At 38.4% G+C, this 19,819-nt stretch overlaps 1 protein-coding gene across 5 annotated transcripts in view; it reads right to left on the reverse strand.

Moving 5' to 3' along the window:
• The window catches only part of cemip (cell migration inducing hyaluronidase 1), a 224,739-nt gene that overhangs the window by 89,272 nt on the left and 115,648 nt on the right, over positions 1 to 19,819 (reverse strand). For all 5 annotated transcript variants that reach the window (XM_067597803.1, XM_067597786.1, XM_067597795.1 and 2 more), the window contains 4 exons: positions 18,186 to 18,323; positions 16,604 to 16,742; positions 14,782 to 15,018; positions 9,486 to 9,665 (listed from right to left, as the gene is read on the reverse strand). In XM_067597803.1, the coding sequence (XP_067453904.1) occupies positions 9,486 to 9,665; positions 14,782 to 15,018; positions 16,604 to 16,742; positions 18,186 to 18,323 (694 nt within the window). The remainder of the gene's footprint in view (positions 1 to 9,485; positions 9,666 to 14,781; positions 15,019 to 16,603; positions 16,743 to 18,185; positions 18,324 to 19,819) is intronic.

Below are 19,819 nucleotides of genomic sequence, written 5' to 3' on the forward strand. Positions count from 1 at the left end.
AGTCCAGAAAAAAAAGTACTGCAGGCATGAAAGGTACTCCTATTGAAATACATCAGTTTGATAGTCTTGCTGAGTAGCAAGAAAAAAATGGAAAATTCATGTCCATGGACACGAATCACTGGATGAAATTTCGTGACTATTTCATGAATCGCTATGAGACTGGGTTGGTCTGTCAGCACTCATGCACAGATGGTGGTATTATATTCCTAATGATATTGACATAAAGATTGAGCAGCTGACACTCACACGTGGGGAGTGTGGGTAATTAAATGACCTATCCCAGCATGCATCAGTCAGGTAAAGACATATTGGCTTTCAGGGAGGAATGAAAGTGAGAGGTTGTATATGGATAATGTGCTGATATCAGCTGGTTTTGTGACTGACAGTAATCAACAGACAGGAAGAAGTTGAAGTTTATGACATCATTAATATTATTAATAATGTCCAAAACACTAAACAGTTAGAACCTCCACAGGTAAGTATCCCTTCACATTACTCTTTTATTCTTGATGAAATTGGACATATGGATATTAAATATCACATCCTTTGAGAGATATGTTCCTGAAAATTCTTAGCAGAGAATTTTCACAATAAAAATATATTGTCTCTTTAATATACAGTAGACCCACATGCTTCTACAGGAGATAATTGGATTTAATTTATTTATTGATTGTATTACCCCTATCAGCTCTTGAATGTGCATTTTTACCATCACCATATAGTTCTTATGTATGGATGATCCTACTCATTTGTTCATTATATGGACATTCAAGAAAAACAACATACTGTATATATAAGTGAACAATGTACAGTATTGTATTTGTGTGAGCCACAGGAAGGCCTCATTAGTCAAGCATGACCCCATGAGCTTTAATAAACCTCCGCACTCTTAGACCAGACCCTACAACTTAATGCATTCATGTTATTGATTAAACCTGTGCTTTTTATGCTATGTATTTATCAATATGTCTGCTATGAGAAAAGAATAAGATACAGTATATAATTTAAAGTTGTTATCCCTAAGACCGGACTTTTTATTAGCATTTAATGGCAGAGGCTGTGTATCTACCTACATTACTAATATAATGCTGGTAAGTACCCACATCTAGATGGAGTGGACTAAACTAGTAAAATTGTAATCTTTGAAGAAGGTAAAATTATTTTGTTAGAAAGTTTGTTTGGGAAAGCATCAAGGAAAATATATAACAATTAGTCATACCTGTAAGTACTTAAGACAAACAGATGGAGCATTAGAGAGAGTTTTATCTAGCACATACCTGCCAAGTAAAAAATGGCTCAGGGGAGATGGAGCCAGCTAGTAGTAAAACCTGAAGTCCCGTATGGAAAAATAATATATAAACATATATACCCCTACGACAGTGACACTGTCATATATGATATATATATGGACACATATTGTAGACACAAACAAGTGGTTCAAAGTATAGGATGGTATAGGTATAACACATACATGTTACACATGCAGTATATGTGCTATACATACATGTCACATAAATTAAAGGACCATATAATACAGTTTTTATGTTTATAAACATGTCCCCCATACGTCAAAAAAATGGTGATAAACATGTCACATATATTACTAAACTATATTGCCTTTTTTAAATCTCTGTTTATGCATGAACATATCATAAACATTTACATTTATGTACATATCATAAATGTTGAATATATTGAAATCACATATGGTGCCTGTGTCCATCCATCAACTCTCAGAAAAATAATGATTCTTAAATGGTTCTTCAAAAGGCTCGGTAGTTAGTGAATGGTTCTTCAGGTATTTTATATGGTTCTTTGTAGTATGAACAGGTTCTTTATTCTTATTTGAGTTATTTGATGGTTGGTGATGGCATAAAATAAAAAAAATAGTTTCCATGGTTTGAGGCAGTTGGTTACTAACAGACTTTGGAATTGTTAATTAGTCAATGCTAGGTCAATTAAAAAAACAATAAAAATGAATACCAATAAAATAGAAAAAAGACTCCCAACAAAAATAAATACTGAATTTGTGACAATTTCTAACTCCAGCATTATTTGACCTGCTTGTTTTCTATCTTCCAGCTTTACACTGCTGATGACTTCAAATAAAGTATGTTCTTTTTCAAAATAAATATTTTCTGATTCTCTTTTAAAATAAATTGATCAAAGTAGTACAGTAGTTAAGACGTCTTCATATTAGCTGATGTTGTTATATAGAACATAAAAAGTGGATTAAATAATAGTCCTGCATCCAATCTGCAATCTACCTTGAGAAACTTTACACAGAGATATGCACGTTTTTCTCCCCAGTGTGCCCTTTACTGGGGGGTCGCAAATCTGGATGAAGCCTTGCTACTTTAAAAGAGCCATTTCTTTATTTGTCTTTACTTCAAATCATATAACAAACTGAAGTAGTTGACAATACACCTAACCACTGGAAAGTGAGCATAGCTCTGTGGGACTGAGAAGAGTACACAAAACAGAGAGATGCATGGCTGCCCCGTAGGTCTGCACACAGGCAGAAAACGAGCACCCCCTCCAACTACATCCTCCGGGAAAATGGCCTTCTGTGACAGTGTGACAGTCATCAATATCCCTGACCAGCTCTCTTTTCACCCAGTCTGAGCAATTTCAACGGCACTGGTGAGGTCAGGTTAGTATTTTCACTGCAATGTTTGTAGCTAATGTCAAAAATATGCTTGTTTTGCTCTTTCAGATGTCTGTTCTTGAGTCTGTGCCAGTGTCTAACCAGTTAGCAGCTAACTAGCATGTTGTGGTAGTCAGTGCTCTATGTTAGGGTCAGTTGTGGAGACAAGCACGAGAGTCAACATCCATTAATATTGAGGTAAAGTTAGCTAGTTCATTTTATTAAAAACACACATTCAAAAAGGCGTGTCTGTTTTGTCAGAGTTTGCTGCGTTAGCTAATTCACATTAGTCTAAATAAGCTAGCTGACATTAGCTGTCTGTTGCTGTTAGCATCTGACAACCAGTAAAATGATCACTAATTGTTTTTGGACACATTTAGGAGAAATTGCACTGGATGCTTAATGTTTCTGCATCAGTAATGTTCCATAAAAAATGCTGCGATTTTGTTTGCTGTTAAATAACCACTTCGGAGCAGAAACCCTCCTGTCTGTATTTTCCGTAGCTAATGGAATACAGCAAAGCATTTAACCCTGATGGTGCATTTAATATAGATAAAAATCAAATTTCATGGCACCTGACAAATGGTGTAAAGCCATGATAACCTAAATTAATGGTCTAAATTAAGTTATATTAAATATTTATAGGCTTTCGAATAGTTGAACATTGTGTGTTATATCAAGGAGGGGTCCTTGAGAAAAAGCTTCATTCTGTTAATTAAGCTTAATTATGTTCTTAACTCTGTTAAAAAGTGGTTATTGAGTAAAAATAACACATTTGTTGACTTTCTAACACTATAGCTTATTAAGGATTAAACAGTACATACAACTGTTGCTATTGCATAACTCCCATTCAATTTTAAAAAACAGTCACATTTTTTTCATATCAGAACTAAAACAATTAAATGATAAACTAATTACCTGCTCGACAGGAAAGTTATTGGCAACAATTTTGATAAACTTTTTTTATTTGTTATATTGTTTAAGTCATTTATCACTCAAAAATGACAAAGGTCTTTGTTTACAGAGTCTCAAATTTGAGGATGTTCTGTTTTTCTCTGTACTGGATAATTGTAAAATGAATATCTTTGGGGTTTGGACTGTTAGACAGACTAAGCAAGATATTTGACAATGTCACCTTAGGCTCTGGAAACTTGCAACGGGCATTTTATAAGCTTTAAAAGCTAAACACTTTACAGGCTAAACAATTAAGTGATTTATCAAAAAATAACTGACAGATACATCTATGAAGAAAATAACCATTAGCTGCAGCCCTAATATTAATTACTGTCATAGTTTATAAGACATTAATGTATAATTATAAAACCAAGCATTAATAACTCCATAAAACCATATAAAACTAGTTAAACCATGCAAAACACAACAAAACTAATAAAACCCAATGTAAAATGTATATAAATACTGATAAAATCCAAACTGAATAGTAAATTAAAACATGCAAATGAATAAAAACTCAGCTTTAAAAGAATGTCCCACCCTGACACATTCCTTTGTAAAAGTTTCTGTGTGGTTCCAGTGTTGTAGCTGAGCTAGTGGCTCTGCTATGAGGCTCTCTGTTGTGTGTGCCTGTGGGGGAGTGTCAGTACGTAGCCAAGAAACACATCTAACAAAATTAGTAGGCTTAACATTATTGCAAACACTTTGCAACATGACCCCAGTGACATTGGACAGTTTTTCCATGAGTGTACAATTAATGGAAACATTCAAATTAATGTGAATAAACAAACTCTGGTTTGATCGTTGGCTAGCTTGAACTTTAGTTAGGCAGTTTACTAATGTTGCATAGCAGGCAGCCAGGAACTACTTTCTTGTAAATGACTCTTGTAATCTGCTTGTTATTTAATAAAACTGTTTTTATTGGATTATGACTATAATTTCCATATTGTAATATTTGGTAACCATTTTATAAAAGCAGTATCCCACTCCTGGCCATGTAGTATATTGTGACCACAATATACCACGGCCAGTCATGAGATATTGCTTAAATATACAGTAGTTTTTCTTTGCTTGTTTGTTTTTTTTAAAGGTTGCCCAGTCTTTTTAAATGGGACAAGTTTGCTTGTAGAATAACAGAATAACAACTGCAAAAAGTCAAGGCTGGATGTTCTTCACAGATCAGTAGTAGCCTATACACTTAAGTGTTTGTTGCACCTAGTTACGCTATAGACACATACACACACATACACATACATAAAGCCTACCTCAATAAAACTTTTTGTGTATTCTGTTCACATGTTAGATAAAAAAAGATGTTTTGAAGGAGCAGAGATGCAGAGCTGCAGCTTTGTGCTCTTATTGAAAATAACTGTCATTAGTCACTGACGCCAATGAACTAGCTGTACCAATACCAAGCTAAGTCCAACTGATCAGTATACAACATTTAACTGACTTCAGCTTTACTGTATACAGTAGCATATCTCAAAGTTCTATTTGTAACCTTATTTCATTCCTGTATGAGCTGCAAAACAGATATCATGACAAGATACAATGACAGTAACCTACTGTTAAATGTTTGTTAAATATTAGTGAATGTAAAGCTAATGTTTGCTTTGATGTATTAACAACTTTTAGCTACCTAGCTTGTATGGCTAATGTTAGGTAGGTTATAGGTTGTTTACCTATCCAACAAATATAATACCAACCTTTTCAAAGTGTGAAGCTCCCTCTGCATTTGCAATGCAGCACACATGTTCACCTCAGTTTTGGGAGAACTGAAATGCCAACACATGGTGAGTAGTTTAGGGGGCCTGGGAAAGTGAAGTACTCCCACTCAGTACATAGAGCAGTCATTGAGGTAATGGAGGAGTGACTCACATTGATCAGTAACTCTTGCTGCTGATTTGTTATGATCATTCTTTACAGTGAGTCAGTAAAATTTTGTCTACATCATAAAACAGAAATGTATAATTAGAGATGAAGGGGGGTGAGAATCAAACATTCAGCATATGTGATACTGACACTGTTTGGTTGGTTTCCAAATTGAGTTTCCATACCCCAGAATTTAAAAATGTATCTTTGTATGTTCCTCAGCTGACTTTAAATTCATTTTAACTGAGCTTTTAAAAAGCAGTTACTGTACAGTTACTGTATTTCTCTGCGCTGCCACTGGCACCACTGTGGCAGCTGCAGTAAACATATGCAAATTACATAACTGAGAATGTATTGCGGCGTCTACACTGTCTCATGAATTCCAGCTTATTAAAATGTCTCTGGGTGCGCCGCAAATTGCACAGCCTCTCTCCTGATGACACCACTGTTGGCCTGGTTGGCAACAGTGTCAGGAGAGAAGGCGACAAGAGTCATTAGGCAGGAATCCTCGCCTCACCATTTCTCCCATCCATTTATTCTGTCTTCCACAGCCACGGAGCAACGTGCAAATTGGGAAAGGGAATGTTAACTTCTGCTCTGTCCTCATGTCGTGTATGAAACCCTCTCATTGCATTAAGTTTCATAACACTGCCTGGCTCAGAGGCTAACCACAAGGCTCACACTGCCAAGATTCACCGGCATCTTCTCTCAGCCCACAACAAGGCCTCTCATACTGCAGATGACTAGTTTTGTGCAAAACACATTCATACAAGCTTGTGGTTAACTGTATAAGTAAGCTCTTAAAATTAAATTTCTTAAAAAAAAAAAAAATTCTGAATAACAAAAGAGCACAGTTGAGTCTTGCTGGAGGAATGTGTCAGTGTACAAGTGTACACATTCTTAGAGACTCAGAAAACCCTTATGTCAGAAACTCTGAGACATCTCCAAGGGTTTTGTTATCATGGCATGATTCAGTTTCCATTTCCCATGCATTCCTGACATAGTAACACTAGCGCTTCTTTCCCCCCAAAACACTGTCCGTAGAGTGAGATACAACATCACTAAAGCACACACAACATCTGCCACAGTACTCCATAAGCAGTAGAAGTGTGTGTGTGTGTTTGTGTGTGTAACAAGGCTTTGCTTTATTTTTTATGTCTCCATAAAAAAGGGCCAAACGAAGTTTTTACAAATATATATGTTTTGGGGAATTTTTTTTTCCATTGGCTAGTTGACAGTGCAGACACAGAGGGAAACACAGGGTGAGAGAGAGAGAAGAATGACATGTAACAAAGGTCCCCGCTGGAATCAAACTTGGGATCTTGGGGTGTGTGCCTTAACCAATAGACCGCCGGGATGCACAGGCTAAGACTTTTGCTTTGCTTTTTTCTAACAAATTAATAATAACATCTTTACCAAAAAAAGCACCAGCATTGGTCATTTGTTCATATGCTTAAAATGACCATTGCTTACATTTTACTGATGTGCATGTGCAAAGTAGGAAGTAGTGTGACACTATCATACCTTGACTTTGACACAGTCTCCTTCCAACAGTCAATGCTGATTTTTTTTAACGATGACCCTGAACTTTCTGCAACACTTTCCCCCTAAACTTAATCAGGTGGCAGATCAGTGGCTAATCTGAATTGTTTTTGGAGGGCACTGACAAACAACTCATTTTGTCATTATGGTTTAAGCATTTGTTGCTTGGGACAGTAGGACTATTACATTGTGCTGTTGGACTCAGTACTGGACATGACAATAGCTGTGTTTCCAGTAACCTATTTTTATGCGCATTTTGAAGTATTGCATTAAAAAAGCTTAATAGAAACCCCAAAATTAAAAAAAAAACTTACTCAATTTCGCAAAAAAGTTTTTACACTCGCTTGAGGTGGATTTGGGAAATGTTGAAAAAGAGTTTATGTGCAAAATGAGTAATGGTAACACCTTTATCGAATAAATAATGACATAGCAAACATTTAACTCACATGACTGATCAGCTGTTTCCGCTCTTGGTGTCTTCTGGTGTTTCCAGATAGCATGACGCATTGCCAATGACCTCTCTCCATTTTTCTCTCGTCAAAACAATAGAACTATTTGTTTTGTTCCCAGTTGGTAATCTCTACTTCTTCTACTCTGTTCACTGGTGGATTATTTAAGCCTCTACCGCCGTCTTCTGACAAAACTATGTGTAGCCAAGTTTATTCGCTTCAAACCAGTTGATGGAAATGCACCTAATGCGCATTTTCCTTTTTGCAACATTTCAAAAATTCACTTAAAATTCCCTTGCAAATCTAATGGAAGCACAGCTAATAATGCCACTTCTGTTCCTTCTTCAAGTATCTGCAGGCAGTACTATATCACCAGCAGGAGGACAGAAGACAAGGAAAGACTGCCTGTGCACTGCAGGTGTGCACACAGCCCTTGAATCAGGTTGTGGTGACAGATGGGTTGAAATTGTATGTCCTGTGTGGACTGTGTGTGTAGACTGTGTTTCATAGAGGATCTGGCAACTTGGGTAACATCAGACAAACATAAAAAAACATATGTATCTGTGTGTATAACGAATATTCATAATAAGGGTTGACGGCCATGCAAATTACGGGAGTTTCCCAGGAGAAACAACATGTGAAAATACAGAAGAAACCCGGGAAAACGGGACTGTTGGCAGGTCTGGTGCATCAGTACACTCTGACATTACTGCTGGGTGTGCTTACAGGTGCAATATAGTACACTTCTGACCACATCACATCCAGTGAAAGAGCCAGATATTTTTCTCAGGAGTTGGTGGAGACCAAAATAGCATTAAAAAGAGAGTGAATACTGGACTTACAGTTATCAGGTGGACACAAACACAACTGTTCACAAATGTTCCTTCCTTCCTGTGTCTGCTGGGTGTGTAAATCAGCAAGTGTTTGCTAACTTAGCCAACAACTTCATAAGGTTATAATATATCAGTGTTTGCAGCTAATTGCTCTGCCTTGTGCCTACAGCTTTAAGAAACATTAACAAACAGTCACCAGTTATATCAAGAGTGTAAAGGAAAAACCCCTGAGTTCGTTAAGGATGGGTGTGTTTTACTGTCCTTACTGATTATACTTTTCATTTATATGCAAAAGAATGTGGTCTGGCCTTATTCAAAAGTTCAAGAACATATTGCTTTCTGATATACAGGTATCTCTCTCTTGGGAAATTACACCTATGGGGATTATGATCTCCAGTCTCATCAGAGTCAACCACAGATACAAAAATTGCCTTTACAAAATCACTTACATTTAATTTAATGGTTGATCATTTTCCTTCCCATTATCCAATTGTCATATAGGTTCCACACATTTACAACAATTTATCATGATTCACACTGTCTTTATTTATATGAATTAACATTAGCCTAAAAGGGTACACATTATTTCTGTATAAAGTATAAAATGTAAGAGTGGACAAACTGATATCATGTGGGTTTTGCTCCAGTAAATAAACTGTAGGTATGTAGCATATATATATATACATACATATATATAGCCACCAGATCCCCTCATTGTAGGGGTCAAGCATTCAGACCTGTACCAGGTTTTCCTTTGTCACCCATCTGTATATATATACATATATACATACACATATATACATACACACACACACACACACACACACTCACATATATATATATATATACACATACACATATATATACACACACATTTACAATTGTTACACTGAAGACTTCTTATTTTAATGCTCCATACAATATAGTGCTGGAAGCTTAGACAACACATTTTCTTGACAGAGTGTGAACTGAATACCTCTGAGATTGTATTGGGAGAACTGAGCAGAAGTGTTGAGCTCATAGTACTGACCAGCAGGGTGTGACTAACAGTTATTGTCATTATGCTATTATTTTTTTTATTAGTTTTGTCTTTGTTTCAGAAACTTGAAATGACAATTTCTCTATCACAAGTTGCCAGAGGCTATAGTGATGTCATTTAATTTCAAAAATAATATTTCAGGAGCTCACCGAAATCCCAGAGTGCTGATGTGCTGGCTGCCCAATCTGGAGAGGCTCGTCTTGGCTGAGTCCTCCAAGTTGTTTGAACCCTCATCGTTGACCACCATGGCCATTATGAGTCCCTCTTCCACACTATCCACATACTTTGCAAGACGACGACTCTCGTCCTTACTGCGATATGTGTCAAACCTGTGGGAATGAATTAAGGTTACAGGAGGAACAAGAGAAAGAGAATCATTATTGTGTCTTCTTTTCATTGTAAAACACTGACTGAGTGAAGGACTTTTGAAAACCACTCTGCATGTAGAACAGTCCTATGTATTGATCAACAACTCTAAGAACCTCCCACAAACAGTATATGATGGGCATATTTTGTTTAAGTAAAAATTAATTCCCATATTTCAAGAAATTCATCACAGAGTACCAGCCAAAATCAGTGATCTGTGGGTCACAAACTGTGGGTCTACTCACAAACTGTGCAACCTGGAAAAGGAGATAACTGAGAGCAAGGCAAGTTTTTAAATGGGCAAAGGCAATTAGATGTAACCAAACCCAGACGCCGGCTGCAGGGGGTCGCTGGGAAACGTTGCCAAAACATTGCTTTCCCACCAGGGGAGAGCAAGGTGTGGTGACAGGCCAACAGCAACTTTTCACTGCAGCGCCAGCTCAGATAAGAGGGACTGAGAGAAGAAAGTAAAAAACTACAGTGCTGACGGACCCAATGTTGCTAAAGGCAGGGAAGTAGTAGAGGAAGAAGGCCCACTGGTGGAGAGCGAACCCCAAAGAACGCACCACGAAGAGGAAAAGAAAAGCACAGGAAACGGAAAGAAAAAGAAAGAGCCAACTTTTTGAAAGACCCTTTCGAGCATGCCAGACAGCTGCTAGAGGAGAAAAAGAGTGGGAAGTTGGAAGTCACCAGGGAGCAGCTGGGACAGCACGTCAAGAGGCAGTACAGCGATCCAACAAGGGACGTCCCGTTAAGAACACTAGGGTATGTGCCTCAGCCTACCCCGTCAACATCTGAGTTCAACATCATCCCCCCCAAGCTTAGTGAAGTCAGGCATGTCATGGAGAAGGCAAGGTCCTCATCAGCACCAAGCCCCCATGGAGTACCCTACAAGCCCTATAAGAAGTGCCCCAAGGTGCTAGAACTGCTATGGTACCTCATGAGAATCGCCTGGAAAAAATAACGGATTCTATCTGAGTTGTACAGAACAGTAGTGGTCTTCATCCCCAAAGAATGGTGAATAGTAATTGTATAGTGCCTTTCTAGTCTTCTGACCACTCAAAGCGCTTTTTACACTACGAATCACATTCACCCATTCACACACATTCATATGCTGAATGGGTACATACAAGGTCCCAACTTGCCCATCAGAGGCAATCTAATCATTCACACACATTCACACACTGATGGCACAGCCATCACGAGCAGTTTGGGGTTAAGTATCTTGCCCAAGGACACATTGACATGCAGACTGGAGGAGCCGGGAATTGAATTAGTGGATGACCCACTCTACTTCCTGAGCCACAGACATCCAGGATGCGAACTCCAAAGACATTGGCCAATTCAGGAGCATCGGGGATGGGATTGTTGACCAGAAAATCAGTTGCTCAGACTTGTGGAAGATCCCACAGGCAAGACTCAGCTTCTTCATCAGGCCAACCTATGACTCGCTTTCCTAACCTTGGAATCTCCACCAGTGGTTTGGGAATGAGGAATTCTGCTTACTCTGTTCCGCAAGCCTCCACTAAATCTTGTCAGGTTGCAAGACCGCACTTTCACAGGTGAAGAGAAAGCTGGCTGAGGTGCTGGATGGGTGTAGACAGGAAAGCAGGGGATTTTCACCACCAGTGGAACACCACATCCATTTTGTCAGGGAAGGAGGAGGAAGGAGAAGCACCAGGCCAAGAGAAACACCAGGGCTCTTTTCCTCCAACCAGTGGATAATGAGAATTGATCTCAGCAGACAGTTCCAGTTCCCCGGTGAGATTACCACCATGTCTCTTCATCCCATCATAGTAGTGTGGTCCACCAAGGCAAAAGCTGTACTCCTCACTGAGCTCACAGTCCCATTGGAGGAGGGGGTTGAGGCCACCTATGAATGAAAGAAGACTGAAGAAGGCTGTTGAGTGCAGGGAGGCCAGCTGGAGGACCACCATCTACCCAGTGGAGGTTGGATGCTGAGGCTTTGTGGGACTGTCAACCACATGCCTGTTGAGGGATGCAGGAGTGACAGCAGGAAAGATGGAGAAGGCAACAAAACAACTGGCAGAGAAGGGCAGCTTTTGGCTGTGGCTAAAGAGGAAGGACAAGTGTTGGGGAAAGCACACCTAACCCAGATGCCAACTGCAGGGGATGGCAGGGAGATGTTCCTGTCACTGCTCCATCAACAGGAGACGTCCCAGGATTAAAGGAGCAAAATGTTGAGGATTGGTGGTTCCTGGCTGATGACTCTGCAGCTCACCCATGGGCACTAGGGGAGGTGCATCAGGCAGTAATGCCCAGCAGGTTATACCAGCTACCTGTCCATTTACTGACTTACTGACTTTACTGACCAAAATCAAATGTATAAAATGGGCTTAAGAAAAAGTAGTGCATTTAAAGTGTATGTACAGTGCAGTAAAAACAAAAACAAAAAATAAATGACATAAAAGTGAAGATTCATTTTTTTTTTAAATTAATTATTAAAAATATATTATTTGTCAAAAAATATCTAATAGTGCGCCCAACCATCTTGTAACCTAAGAGGTGCACCACACTTAATAGTTCTGTATGTAGGAATCAGAAATTCCTTCTCATTAGTGACATCTGTGGCCGTTAAATGAGCTGCAGTCAACATCCTGGTGCTCACGCTCACGTGCTTGAGGCACAATACTATTGCAGGTGATGTCTTTTTCCTCACTTACACTTACACATAAAAGATCTCTAACGTTGTGTTTTGCACAATGTTTCAGCAAAGCATCTTTCACTCCTAGTCAGGCCTGGGTACTCAACATAGAAATCAGCATACAGGCTGTTACAGACAACTGAGAAAGTTGGTGAAGGTCTCATTTTTTATGTTACATTACTACTTGTTCACTCACTGGCAATAAAAAATGATTAATACATGTAAATTGTTTCACAATTCTACATATAGAACCTTTAATTAACCTTAAATCGCCCACATTTAATTAGGGACAAGTCCCCCACACTTAATTGGGGACAAATCCCCCAAAAATCAAAGCTTTAATTAATGTAACAAATCAAAGGTCAAACAGCTGAGTATAAGACATTTTCACTAACAGGATTGCCATTAATAACAAAATAAAAACTAAAAAAACAAAAACTCATTTCCATTGTGGAAGTACATTTTGACATGATGCACATAAGAGTCAAATAAAAAAACTACCCCAGCTATGCCAATTTGCCAATTGCCAATTGTTCAAATTAGTATTTTCTGGCATAGGTGTATGTCAAGGTGTTCCTGAATTGTCCCTACCAATATTTTTACTCAAACCATCTTACTATTTAATCCTGATGTTAACAGTGGGATCTATGCAGAATTGCAGGTTTGTGTGTTTTCTGCAAAAAGTGGGTTATTATGATAATGAATGAAAAAATGCCATATGGGGGATTTCTGACTATATGATCTGGCAACCCTCAACTTCAAGTTGTATTACATATTACTGACTAGCTACAGCCCAGCAGTAATAGTAGTAGAGTTGGAGTAGAATGAATGGTAGAGAATCTGATGCAGTTAGTATTAATAGTTTAACATTTCAAATGTCACAGAATTGTAAAGTCTTCACTGGAAGACTAATATAACTACGACTAATATAATTAATATTATATTTAAATTTCAGGGGTTTGGTGTTGTTAGCTAATTTGTGATTGTTACTCAGACATGTTGTCATTTTATTAAACAACTTTACTGTAGATGAAAACTCCTCCTTAATTGAATTAAGACTTCAGGTCCTTTTTAACCCCTTAACATCCACCCTTTTTATAGAATTTTCACCTATTTGGCATACCTAAATGGAAAAGCTCATAACAGAAGAACTTTAAGGCCATGATGCATGTATTAGGCTTCATTTGACAAGTGACATCATCTAGTTTCTGAAAATGTGCTTGTTTAGCATGTGGCTAAAACACAAACAAAACTACATCAGTTCAAATAAGTGTTTTTGGTCCTCGTCTATCATGACTCATATTTAAATAACAATAATTAAAACATGCTTTATGCCAGAACTATGCAGAACACCATATACCTTCTACATCTTGTCAACCTGTATAATAATCCAGACCTCTAGGCCTAACCTTATGGGAGCTAGGGAGTTTTTAGTTTGTGGTGTCACTGCTGTCCCCGAACCTCTCCAATCATTTCAAATTGGCCAAATTGTGCCAATTGCTTTTACTCATTACAGCATGATGCTACCGCTTACAACTGGCTTAAGCGGGTCGCTGGCAACCCGGTGGATGTTAAAAGGTTAAAGAAGAACCAAATGCTCTGTAATCAATCAAACATTAATCTTCTGTGAAATTATTAGGAGAATTATTTATGTATATCTGCTCACTTTTGAGAAAAAGGAAAAATAGTTGACTTTTGTAATTTTAGTTGCCAATAGCACCCCAAAATCTCAAAATATTCTCCCAGCTCACTGGATAATTAGAACGTCTAGGATTAGGGGACGCTATGGGTTCTTTAACAAAATCAGGGAGTGTACCTCCATAAGAAGAAGAAGCTAAAATAACATCTAAAAGCACAAAAGCAAAACACAGAGAGCAAATATATATATATTATAAATATATATATTGAACAACCAGTGACATCCACTTGTGTAACACTAACCTACTTCAAAGCATTATTTTCTTCCTTTCCATGTATGAGTGTTGAATTGTTCCCTAATCTCTCACTGCACTTGACTCATGCATATTAAATGTGTGGTAATGACAGTGTATTAAACATTTTATATGGTTGTCAGACATGGTGTAACAACAGTAAATCAGACTGTATTAGATATAGTTCACTGCCCTGCCTCCTCCTCTAAAATAGCTTAATCTATTTACAACAAAAACTGTTTATCAATTTTATCTGACTTCCATTTGGAATAAAAACATGATGGATAATTAATCATGAAAGGATATTAAGGATGGCATCGATTTCTAAATTTAATATCCTAGTATGAAACAATGCCAGAGCCATTAGAGGATTATTTGTCTCTTTCATAACAATCTTGGGGTTATGAGACATCAGCCACCACATCATTTCTGCTCTAATTAGGAGTCTCAGAGACACAGCCTCGGCTCCGAGGACACCTTCACCTGTCATCATGCAGGACCTCTCCGGACTTAGGGTCAATGACGTGGATAATGATGCCTCGGTTCCCCCAGCTTCTCTGGAACAGGTAGTTGTTTTGGTTGCTCTCTCCAGGGTGGAGGGTCTTGTTGAGGAAAGTCCATGACAGCTTCTTTCCTCCATGGATCTCAAGTGTACCTCCGGTCCCCACACCAATGTACTTCCGGCCAAAGTAACTGTGTTCCTGATCACTGTCATCCAATCTGAGAACAGTAATGAGAGTTATTTTTAAAATTACTTAGTTACATTCATTCAGTTAAATACGACTTACATTTGAGAGAACAAAGTATACTTCAGTTTTCACTTTAATGATGATTGGGTAAAAACAATACGATGCTTGTGGTGTTTCCCTTATAATAGTACAGGCCTGGTGGGCCGCCAGGCCAACGAGAACCCCCGCCAGGCCAAAAATATATTTTTAAATGCCAAAAATAACGCCAAATATCCATTCATTCAGAAATCAATAGCATTTGGGAGCCTCTAAGCAGCGCTGTTTTGAAATGTGAGTTCATGTCTGTGTCTGTAGCGTAACTCCTTTTAAGGAATAGAGCAGTGCATAAGTGAGTAATTGGTTTAATGAGAGAGCGAGCGGCAGACAACTGATTGTGAATGTGAGCGCAGCAGGGGAAAAGGTAAGTAGTAAATTGTCAGTCTGGCAGTAAATGTATAGTACAGACTACATTGTGTCACTTAATAAATGCTGCAGCTTCCCAAGACCAAGGAGGAGGAAGGGGGTTAGCTCCGAAGTTAGCAACAATGGGTTAGCCTAACCTGAAGACGCTAAACAGAGAATTACAGAACGGAGAAATTTCCCAATTGCCTTACTTTCTTCTCTTCCTCCTACTGAGGATGTAAATCTTTAAAAAATAATGTATAATTTCAATTTTTTTAAAGTTCCAATAATTTCCTAAAACAGCTGGCCACTGTAGTTTTTAGCAGAAGTCTCTAAGTCTTCTAGTGAGTGTTTCTGGCAGCAGGATGGTGTGTGTGGGATTGAGTGAAAATAAATTAGTGTGTGTGTTCATGGTAATGAAGGAACATGTCACTCAGTGCAACAGTGTAGCTCACTGATGTTAAATAGTTTTTGGACAACAATGGAGCTCTATGGCACAGAGAAATAAGATATATCACACTAGAGACACACACACAATACTAGCCCTGATCCAGTTCAAAAACACCATTTCCTGTAACTTGAAATTTTCAGTCACTGAGAAGGTCATAAAACTTGTACAAACTCAATACAAACTCACCAAACCGTAGACAGTGTTCCCAGCAATTGATAAGCTAGGTAAAACAACACTATGTCAGGCAAATGCGAAGAAACAAAAAATCCTTATTCATTCCAGAAGATTGCCCACCATCTGGGGAGTTCAGGATCAGGGCTAAGGCAATACTGGTTTATAAGGTCATTCTATGCTGGCTTTGATCTTTTCATAGGATTTATGGACAACAGGAAAAATATAAAACACTGGAAAACATCTAGTTTATATTGATACACTTACTAACATCAAATCAATCAAACTACATTTGATTCATCACATCAGAGAATGAACTAAACAGGAACTAAATTGAATCAAGTTTTTAACAACAGGCCAATGCTGTTTCAACATATCAGATATGATTTGTTAATGGATTAATGTTCGACATTTGTTAATGTTAATGGATTTGAATAGTGAGACTGGTTATAACCTATGTTAATATGTTGATTAGCATCACTTACTGAGAACACTTCTGCCCTTCAGAACACAGTATCAGCATGTTCTCATGAGTTACTTCACATAACTGTACCTTCCAAATAGGGAAATGGTGAGGTTGCCTTTATAAGGACAGTCTGGGCTTCCGATGTGCAGTTCCCCTTTGTTTCCAATCAGAATGTGTTTTGTTCGAAGCACTATGGGCCTGTTGGTGTCAGCAATCACCAGCTTTCCTAAATGGGCAAGAGACACAGACAGACAGAGAGAGAGAGAGAGAGAGAGAGAGAGAGAGAGAGAGAGAGAGAGAGTGATGAAGCTTCCTGGCAGGTTTTTTATGCCCCGGTGCCCTCAGACACTTCCTGTCTTCCTACCATTTATGGCCCTGGGCTCAGGCTGTTCACACACACACACACACACACACACACACACACACACACACACAGAACAGATGTAGCTGGCCAACCACCCCTGTTACCAGGTCTGCAATCCAATGATTCAATAGTGAAGTGGTGAATAGCTGTTGAACATCAGACATAACCTGCTGTATGTGCTGCTTTTCTTTGAACGGCTGAGGACCTGCTTTCAACAACGCTTTTTTCTTAAATAATATTACTCTGTTTGTGCTTTTGTTTTGCACAATACATTCTAAAATAGGCAATCAAATCTTTTTACTTCGAAAGATCTTTCAGTCTGAGATACTTCTGTCAAGGTATTGACCATATAGTAGAGAATAGACTATTCATGGCTCTACAGTTAAATGTTGCAGAAAACTATTTGAGGATATGAACATTACATCCTAACACCACCCCACTATGAAACAACAATATCTTCAATTACTTTCATGATTTGAATTTACACATTAATTTAATATATTTGCCAGATCCATTATTATCAGTTTAAGGTGTTATTTAGGTTAGGATTTTGGGTTACTTTAGGGATCTGATTTTTTTTAGATGCAAATTAATGATGTTTTAAGGGATTCCTATTCAATATCCAAGGATTTCATAAATTGACCTCGCTTTGGGGTCAGTTAAGAAAAATAAATAAATTTGGGGTTGATTAAGGGGTTTTATGGAGTAAAAGCAACATCACCATCAATTAATGTGCAAATTCAGAGGTTTCAGGGGGCACTTTTAAATATGAATGAAGGGATGGATTTAATGCTGTTTAGTCAATTTTAAGGGCTTTGAACAAACTACAAATCCCTTAAAACAAACAGATAATGCATTAAATATACATTAATATATTATAATCCATTAAATTTATTCATTAATTATTACCCTAAAACTCATTTAAAACATCTTGAGTAAATTAAGCAGCAAGCAGCATTGGCATGAAGATATAAACAGATACGGTGAACTGGCTGACAATAAAGGCAGCCTAGCATCTGGATGAAGGGATTGGATGTTACTAATGTGATTATGTCTCTTCAGTGGAGACAAAGCTTCAGTGGACATTTAAGTCACATGCTTCATGTAAGTCATAATTCATTCTCTAAGTCTGTCTCCATTGCACACGCATTTTGCTTTTATCAATATACCAACTTTTCCACCTGAGCCATGTGTAAAAACCTTTTTCTGAATTTTTGGTGTTTCCACTCAAGTTTTTAATGTGAAAGTGGAGATAAAAACAGGCAGTTAAAGAAGATGATCACAACATGGATTTGACTGGCTTACCTCCATTGAGAATCTCGATGGAGTGGACTGTAGCTGAAGTTGTGAGGAGGACCTTCCTGCCATAACCAATAGTAACACGGTGGTCTTCACTGTGTCCTGGCATCCATGGCTGCAGTCCTGGCTCCTTATCCGGACACTCTGCAAGAGACAGGAAAAAACACAAACATTTAACTTCTCAGCACAAATCATCCATTAATTTGTGAGCTGATACATCTCTCTCATGTTGTTGAAGTCCTGTCCCAGCACACTTCTAACAAAATGCTTGTGGGATTGGCTCCCAATTGACCAGGTGTGCTGTTAAAGAAGATGGGTTTTCATTCCTCATACAGCTACTTCTGTCACTTTTTATCTGTACAATGGAGTGCTACACCATGAATGCCTTTTAAAAGAGAACAGGTAGAAACACTGCTACCTTTAGATGTCTTCAGACAACACGTTTGAAGCATACTGAGGTATGCTATGCTGAGGTAAAGGAAACATCCACGGTGATTCATAGCTGCTATCTGCATTATTTTGTGGGATTTGGACCCACTACTACTACAGTACAACTCATAATATTCCTTATTTATACAACAGGTAAAAATCAAGAGTAACAAAAACCGGGGCAGATGACGCAGATGAATATGGACAAATGCAGGAAGACCAGAGATATTGGATCAAATAAATACAAGATTCTCCTCATGATAGTACAAAAAATGAAATGAAATGAAAATGTGGCTGTGAGTCACCTTTTCTCTTGTCTCTCCCTAGCCTTCACTGTATCAACAAGCAACCTTGTAGCAACGCTGCAGTTCCTCTAAGGTGTATGAAGACAAAGAATTGATGGAAAACATTCAGCCACTTTTAGAGCAAATGAAATATTTTACAATTTGCCTCGGCCACTGTAGCATTTCTCAGGCTTTATCGCCACCGTGAAGAAGTCTTTTACAGCTGGAACATTGCTTTTATAGGACAAATATGAAATACAAAACACTTGGACATGTTTTGAGGGGGAAAATGACTGTGTATATAGACATCAGGGTAAAAATCTGGTTTTGTATCAGTCCCTCAGAATCAATAAAATTCTCCTAGCCTTATTCTTGCAGTGCCTGGTGTAAATACTCTTTAGGCAGGGTAGAGCATCATCTATAATATGTTATTGTATGTAACTACTCTTTGCAGGGCCTTGTGGTCCTGTTCAGTGCTGTTTTTGTACCAGGCAGTGATGTTACCCATCAGGACACTCTTGATGGTGCAGGAGTAGAAATTCCTCAGTATTTGAGGGGATACCCAGAATTTCCTCAAGTGTCTGAGATGAAACAGTCTCTGCCTTGCCTTTCTCACCACTGAGTCAGTATGCTGTGCCCAGGTCAGGCCCTTGGTGATGTGGACACCAAGGTACTTGAAGCTGTCCACCCTCTCCAGAGAGGAACCTTTGATATTAAAGGGGGCGTAATTCTCTCCCTGCTTCCTCCCAAAGTTCAGCAGTAGGTTATTGTCCTGACACCAGTGGGTCAGGTCCTCTACTTCCTTCAGGTAAGCCTTTTCATTGTTAATTGTGATCAGGCCCACCACAGCTGTCGTCAGTAAATTTGATGATGGTGTTGGAATCAAAAGTGGCTACACAGTTGTGTGTGTACAGGGAGTACAGCAGG

This window comes from Thunnus thynnus, chromosome 1 (assembly GCF_963924715.1).
Source record: "Thunnus thynnus chromosome 1, fThuThy2.1, whole genome shotgun sequence".
Lineage (NCBI taxonomy): Eukaryota > Metazoa > Chordata > Actinopteri > Scombriformes > Scombridae > Thunnus > Thunnus thynnus.